The 8,122-nt window shown below is 44.0% G+C and overlaps 1 protein-coding gene across 2 annotated transcripts in view; it reads right to left on the reverse strand.

Moving 5' to 3' along the window:
• Positions 1–350: 350 nt before the first annotated feature.
• The window catches only part of IL18 (interleukin 18), an 8,408-nt gene continuing 636 nt past the window's right edge, over positions 351–8,122 (reverse strand). The window contains exons 2-5 of one of the 2 annotated variants that reach the window (XM_019547125.1): positions 3,529–3,716; positions 1,854–1,997; positions 816–964; positions 351–658 (exon numbers count right to left, since the gene is read on the reverse strand). In XM_019547125.1, coding sequence (XP_019402670.1) covers positions 437–658; positions 816–964; positions 1,854–1,997; positions 3,529–3,595 — 582 coding nt within the window. In that variant the 5' untranslated portion in view covers positions 3,596–3,716 and the 3' untranslated portion in view covers positions 351–436. Of the gene's footprint in view, positions 659–815; positions 965–1,853; positions 1,998–3,528; positions 4,791–8,122 lie in introns of both variants that reach the window. The other variant, XM_019547124.1, reaches the window with a different exon arrangement.

Here is an 8,122-nt window from a genome sequence, read left to right on the forward strand (position 1 = left end):
CATTGGTCCTATGACCTTTCCTTGGGGATGGGTTCCACTGCTTTCTTGAGAGTTTTGTTTACGAACTAGAACCGAGGGGGTTTCTTGGCAGGCTGCTGTCTGGGCAAGCCCAGGCAAGCCTTCAGCCTCCGACACCAGTTCATAGGCGGAAGCAGATGCATGTTGCACTCTCAGATGAATAAAGACGGTAAGGCTGCCTCGTGGGAGCCAGTAAAATCTGTGGTACCAGGAGGGATGAACAGCTGTTTTGCAAACAAATTTAAAAAAGAATCAATTTGACCAAAGAGAGAATTTAATAAATTTTAAGAGAACTGCATTATTGAAGTTGCAAAAAAGTTAATGTTTAATACTTTTTTTGTTTGCTTGTTTAAGAAAGCAGCCAAGAAATAGCTTATGTATGATACAGCAGCGTTTTTAGAGTGATTTTTAGTTTAGTTTAAGTTTCAAAATGTATCTTCATGGTCTCATCTACTTCATCTCCACTCACACAGCTCTTTAAAATCAGTTTAATTAAGCTGCCCTCTTCTGCAAAGGCCAAGAAATATCCTGGCATCAGCCAAGATTCAAACTTGAATGACGTTCCGTCTCCCGGTGTAAACAGCTTTTGAATAAAAACGATGTCACTTTTTCCTTCTATGTCCTTGGGAGGCTCTCCCTCCTGAAACAGAGCAAGCACAAGATCAACTCCCAAGTCAGACTCGTTACCTAGCTCTTGACTGGTTCAGGAACAATTCTTCGTTGCAGCATGTTTGATGTCTTGGTTTTATTTACTTCACTAAGTGAGGCAAATGCTGGGAACCAATGGAGCTACTTACCCGGAATCGAACCATTCTTTTCCCGCCTTCATCCATGCAGTACATACTGTAAGTCTTGCTACCTTCCTGGACACTGAATGCTACAGCCGGCCCAGTCTCAGGCACACCCATGTCTGCATAATAGTGAATGGTGAATAGCATTCCACTCCCTAAACAGAAAGTGCTCCCGTTAGAAATTCCCCCAGGAAGGAGCCAGTTCCTGCAATTTAATTCCACGTGTGCTTTATTGCACCACAAACAGCCACTTTTTCTACTTGTTGGAAAGAGATGGGGCCTGTATTTGTTTTGTATCCTGTCCTGGGATGGCTGATGCAATTCATTTGGACTTCTCTGCTGGATGGAGCAAATGGTAAAGGACTGGGCGGGGGTGAGAGAGTGATGTTGCTAGGTCGCTTTAATTTGTTGTGCAAGCCATCTAGTGCAGGTCCATAAGGTAGGTAGGGGTTACATTTGTTGCTAGTAATGACCTCTGTAAATCTGAATGGGAATGAGCAAAGAAACGTTATTGCTATATAGTGTAAAGCAATGAACAGCTTTTAGTGCCTCACAGTGTCTTGTTTAAACAAAAAGGGGACCTTGCAAATCGCACCCAGCACAACAGAGAGGAGGGGCCCATCAGTGTGGCTTTGCAGCACCTTCCTAGCCCCCAGCTTTATTCTAGGCTGTAGGACCTCATTCCTTTTGCATGCATGTGGCTCTCAGTAACTTTTTGATGAGGAATTCCCTTGGTCTTCTGTCTGCCCTCAGGTACCATTTCTGATCTTTACTTCCCTCTGGGAAGCGAGTCTGTGCTCTCCTCGCTGACATGAAATGTGCAGCATCTTTGAGGAGATGATGAAAGGCCTTTAGGTAACTGCATTTTTCCTCCAAGTTGTTCAGAACAAGCTATGGCTTCTAGCAGTGGGAGTTATGTTTTTAGCCCTAAGAGCTGGATAACTTGCCCTTTAGATTCAGAATTCAGTGATACCACAAGGCAAAAGGTTGAGTGGAGTGAAAGTGTGAGTTGGTGATTAGAGAGAGAGGTGAATTTTCACATACCACGCTTCACCTCCTGGTCTGCTACAGATTCGAATACCCCTACATTTGAATCTGATCGCACAACGAGTATTTGACTGTTGATGTTTCGAAAGATTTGATGACAGATGCACTGTTCTTTCCTCAGGGAGTCGCACTCCAGAACTTCTGTGGAAACATTAAATGGAAAGTCCCGTTGCGCTGGTTTAGTTTTAGCTTTAAATGAGCACATCAGCACATCTTCTGTATACAGAAGAGCTAGAAGTATAAATGGGAAGGTACGGTGCTGGAATAATATTCAAGCAAAACAGAGACTGTGCTATATCTCTTGGTATCCTGAGCAGGAGAAATGGGGAGTTGTTCCCAAGCATCAGGTGTCTGGAGAGCCAGCATTTGCACAGTGGGAAGGGAAGCCATTCTCCTATACATTGTCTTATTCCCCTCCTCATCCAGTGCAATGTCAACTTTAAGGGGAGAAATTGGAGATGTTTATTCCCTTTCCCAAACCCGCTATTCTGGCATACCTTTCTTCAATCATAGGCACCCAGGCTTTGGAACAGGAGGCCACCCCTAAGTCACTGAGCCCCTTCCCTGAACTTCTTTCTTTAACCCAGTCAGCTGTGTTGGAGCAGTTATTTTGTTGCTACTGGGTTTTTTTTCCTGATATCACCTCCCCTCCCATCACAGGTTGTTCTAGGACCTGGTTTCTCTGATGGACAGAAACCCCCTTCTGACTTGCACTTTAAATTGATTTACATCCATTTGTTCTTGTGTCCACATTGTCCTCGAGCTCTTCTCCCTTGCAGTGGACCTGCCCTCCCCATGTAGTTGTACTGAGCAATCCTATCTGCTCTGTCACGCATTGAATGAACCAAGCTTTGCTGCTAGAGCAGCTCACCTGGCCCAGAGGGCCTCTACTTCACTTGGAGTTGCTTAACAGTGAGCTCTGCAAGATTGGACTTGCACACCCAAATTAACAGCAGGTGTAAGAACAAGTCACTACCTATTGCTTCGTGCTAAATTGGGTGGAATTAGTTGGTGGGTTTGGGGATGAAAGTTAGTTCTGTACTAGTTACTACTTTATTTAGTTATATGATTAAGTGACTTACCTTCATCATCTTGGTTCCAAACAAGCAATGACAAGAAAGAAAAGGCTGTTACAAGCTGCTTCTAAATGGATCATTTTCTAGCCACTTTCAGTCAATGAGATGAACAGGCACCCTCTACTAGACCCCTCCCCATGCCCCAACAATCCTCCTATTTGTGAAGAGGCTGTAAAAGCTACTGAAGTCCCATCAAGCAAGGAACTGCACCTGTAGTAGTAGTCTAGCTTGAGGTTTAGGAGAAGACTGATGTGAAACTGGAGGATTAAAATAAACACAGTCTTAAACTATCCAGTGTTCTAACGGATCAGATTAGTCTTGGTTGGTGCAGGTGAAGCTCCAGAAACTGGGCTCCACTAGCTTCTTGGTGACATTTCTAGGAGCACTGAGGAAGCCTGGAACCCAGGCCTCCCCAGAAGCACAGTGTGTTATTGCAGGAAGTGGGAATTGCTCCGAAGGGTGTAGGGAAGTAGAGCAGCAGGCTACAGCAGCAGGGAGGTCAGCTCAAGCAATGGAATCAATTGCTTGGCCAGTTTTGGTTTGTTGCACAGAAATTACAGCACTGGCCCACACGTATAATAAAAGACAAATATTACCTTCAAAATAGAGTTCTCGATTTTCCCCAAAGCAGACTGCAAAGACAAGAACCTCTTCGCAATTCATCTTTACGCTGCAGCAAGCAAAGGAGTCCAGAGATGATGATAACCCTGTTCACCCTTCAGATGTAGAGGGCTAATGCTGGCCGATTCTCTGCTTCCTGTTGTCACGCAGTGACACTCTTGGGCTGAGAAATAGATTTGTGTGTTTTGCTATGGATCACTGAAACAGAGAGGTTTTTTATCCCCCCCGACACGGAAGGTCTCCTTTTAACATCTTGTTTTTAACATTTTGCTTCATGTTAGCTCTGACAGCCTCAGGACTGTTAGAAGCGCTGAGTTTTATACTTTCCCAGTTTCAGCTGCATCATTTAAAGACAAGAGGCACCTTCTATTTACAAGGAGATTGAAAACCTATCCCAAAATTAACATTGGTAGTAAGTTACCAGATATCCTAATGGACAGGTGGATCTCTTCCCTCAATTGAGAATTTTCTAATCAGCCAACTAGCAATGAGATACAGTTTGCCATCTTTCACTTTCACTTAATCTGGACTGCTTCTGGTGCTGATTCCAACTACATTAACATATGCCTGCAGTCAGGTTCTAATGAGAGCTCTGTTGATTCTTCTGTGTTGAGGCCCGAATCCAAAAATAAATATTTAACAGAACTTATTTTGCACTGACTTCATCAAATCCCTAACTCCATGAAAAAATCTAGACAGCAAATTATTCATCACATCTCTCTTCCCTTCTTTCCTGCCTCAGCAGACTTCCTTTCCCTTTTGCAATCCTATTAAATGAGCTCCCTCAACCAAAAAAATTAGATCTGGTACATCATTGTTGTACCTTTTGATTACAATAATTAGCCATTTTAAAAATGTTGAAGATGCAAGAGCTTGCAAAAAAAAAAAAGGTTGCCTAGAAAAATCAGCCCCCTAATTACTACTTCCCAAAATGCCATGGGGTTAAGGTTGCCTTCTCTCCCCCAGGTGTTCACTGTCTTTAAGCGAATTAAAAGCAACCGGAAGATGGAAGAAAAGCAAGAATTAGCTTGTAACTTTCTGGCTCTTCTGTTGCAGAAGGAAAGCCATAGCATGCACTGTCTACATTGAAGCACCCAATACTATACTTGTATGTAGTGTATCTACCTGGATACGAAGTTTTTCACACCGTATGTATTTTTCTTATACATCTATAATCGTTTACCAGGGTAGCCAAACTTTCAACTTCTTCTAGCTGCAAACTGAAGTCTTGATGTTGCTGATAGCCATGGGATACAAGTTAGAGATGTGTATGCCCTAGAGACCATGATCTGTGCCCTGTGCCTCAGCTCAAATACTAATATGTTTTTTAAATATTACTTTCTTCAGGAGCCACATCTAAGCTGCCCATATGCTACAGTACTAAAAAGTGTGCTTGCAAGTAACTTTCCTTTCTGATAATCCCTGATGCTATCTATGATGGCCTAGAGCTCTGTTTTGTTTGCTGGGGAATGCTATGGTCATGCTGTAATGCATATTTCAGAAAAAATGATTTGCAACAACCTGACTGAACTGAGGCTTCAGCTGGAACAAATCTTCTCTGCTCTAGGGAAACTACAGCTGTGCACAGGCATAAAAAAGGACTTCTAGTGAAAGGGACTTGGGTAACTTGGTATAGAACTACAGTAGCTCCTAGAAAAGGGGTTGAGGTGGGGCAAGTTGTATGACCGTGACTCAAAAGAATTAGACTTGCTAGTTAGGTACATTTGCCTAGAGTGATGGTTTTATGGGGGAATGGATATGTATTCAATTTTCCCTTTCTTTCACCCTTGTATGGCAGAGACTACTAATGCTTTCCCTTCCTGTTGCCCCAATTACAAATGGTTCAGTAAAGGTGCCCCCTTGAGTTATCATAATTTTTCAAGTTGCCCAGAAAATTATTCAGATTGATGTGAGATTGCAGTTCACCTTGGGCTAGCTGTAGCTGAAGATGCTTTCGAGGCTTCCTGAACATATCACTTCCTCTTGAATTATTCATCTAGTATTTCTTTTTAAATCATTTTTTGCTCTGTTGTTGTACTTTACTCTCTCTTGTCTCTTACAACCTCAGCATTCACATCTTAATATTTTTATTACCCTTAAACTGATTCATAGTTCGAGACAGATAAACATGGGATATTGCTTAATTGTAGGCTTTCCTCAATAACTTCATGCTTTATTTATTTGTTATTTAAGTTTTGTTTTCCTTAGTCACATAGTTCCTATACAGACAGTCTTGGGAGGTTTTTTAGCAGAGTAAATGAATCTAAATGGCTTTCAGAAGATCTGCTGTCACTCAGAGGGGCTAACTGTGGCAAGGGGCTAGCTGGGATAATGAGTTTTATTACACACCTAGCTGACAATCTGAGAGGAACTGAGTAGGAAGAGACCTCAAGCATTCAGCTAATTCATCCTTCTTAAATGTCTGTGGGAACTTTGATGCCTGGCAAAGGTGTTCAGAAAACAAGCTAGCTGTCCTACAGCAAGGTAGTAAGCAATCTAAAATTATTTTCCTTCCATGCTGCTTTGAGTGTTACTTCAAGGTGCCGGGCGGAAAAAAAGTATTGGGTCACTAAAGACTTTTCAGAAGAAGATATCTAGACTCTTTTAAAAACTGGATTCCTACTGATGCACCAAGCATCTAAGGGTTTGTCTGATCTGTGCTTCTGCTATTTGCTTCATCCTTAGAAGTAATTTCATTTTAAAATATTGCCTTCAAGTAACAAAGCACTTGAATAATTTATCTTTAAAAGCTAAGTGATGCTTTAACTTCCCCTTCAAAATTAAAATGCCTTGAGCTCCCTACCACTCAAAGAAAGAAGGTAGGGAGGAGCAAAATGACAGGGGAAGGCATACCAAGGACAACAGCATCCCTTTCCTTTCTCCCCCTCCCCGCTTGTTGCTGCCCACTTGTCTCGTCCAAGCCTCTTATCTGCTAAAATAACTTGTCTTTTTTTTTTTACTTCCTTTCGCTGAGGTAAAGACTGAAACTCTAAGTTCTCTAAAGACCTTTCGGAATGAAGTGTTCGAGGCCATGGTGGCTTTTAAAGAAAGCAAGCGATGTGAGCTGGCTCATGTAACAGCTACAGCTGTTTAACTGTGATCTGCCACACTACTCTTTGTCACAAAAAAGACTTGTATGGGCATGTTCAACATCACGACTTCCAACTGGCAGGTCTGCAGTCCCCACAGCACAATCCGCAGCCCTGCTAGGTGTGCAGGCTCCCTGTGCAGTGCGTAGCAGGGGCTGGGCATCTCCGTGGGAACCCCAAAGCCAGCATACTATTTTTGTCCTCGGTCAATAGCAAACACTTGTGTCTTAAATATTCTCCCCTCCCCTAGTAGGGCTGAGATGCTTTATCCATTGTTGCTGGGAAGTACCCTGGCTCTGAGCTCATGCTCTTTTGCAGGCAGCATCTGTAGCCTTCTCTTTCAGATAGGGCTCATTCCTTTCTCTCAAAAAAACCCAAACTTCTGAGAAGGAATAGTGCAGGGCAGTGCTGCCCCCCTTCTCCAATAGCTCTATACTTGGAGCATGAGCTCCTGGCTGTCCCCAGTCCTATGTCCAATTCCCACCCTGCCCCATTCAGGCATGCCAGCCTTCCCTGTTCGAGTGGACCAGGGAGCAGAAGCAAGGGTGAACCCCCTATCCTGCACACAGCCCCTCTCCCACTGCTCCTCCTAGGAGCAACTCCAGCCCAGGTTACACATCCCTCACCACTGGGATTCTGCATAAAAAAGGGAGTGGTGGCGGCTGCCCTGAATGTCCTAGGAAGTCGAGTCCAGTAAGACGCGCTCCTCTGGTGGAGGGATTTGTGAACTGTAGGTCCCAAGCTGCTTAGCCCCACCATGCCTGGCAGCCCCTTGGGTACCAGGGGATCTTTAATGCCCAAGTTATAGTACCTGAGGGACTCTGCCTCAGGATCAAGCAGTAGCTGAACAGGGATTTTGAGAATAAGTCCATAGATTTTGGCTGTCATCTGTCCTGACATGTAAGCCACCAGAAACTGATTTTGACATGAGTAACACACAAGTTTGCCAGGGTGTTTTTGCCACTTAGAGATGGTGAATATAAAAATCGCCATATTCAAACTTGCACGCACCACTGCCGTACCATGAAACGTAGCTTCTTCCCAGTACTGGGAGAATGGGCATCACACCAACCAAGAAGTGGCAGACATGCAAGTGTGTGCAAAGGGTTGTAGAGTTTAGCTGGGTCGTTATCATCCTTTCCTAAGATGTGGCAATTAAACAGCAGGATGAACACCATGCCCCAATTAAAATCTCCATTCCTAGCATCATAGTAGCCTTGGCTCAAGGACACTCGTTTTCTCCTTTCATGGCTGTGGGTCCAGCTACTCTGAGAGGCCTGAGCCAGCTTTAAAGCATCTGACATAGCTGCTCCATGGGCTAACCGCAGGCATCTAGACCAGGGGCGGGTAATGTTTTTTGGCCGGAGTGCCAAAAAAACCACGCTGTCTACCTTGGAAGGTGCTGGAGTGGCTGGAGCAGCTGTTTGCAGCACGGCTTGCAGCTTCCCAGCTGCCTGCTGGGAGCAGCCTGGGCTCTGTG

Source organism: Crocodylus porosus, unplaced genomic scaffold, assembly GCF_001723895.1.
Source record: "Crocodylus porosus isolate Cpor-Errol unplaced genomic scaffold, CroPor_comp1, whole genome shotgun sequence".
NCBI lineage: Eukaryota > Metazoa > Chordata > Crocodylia > Crocodylidae > Crocodylus > Crocodylus porosus.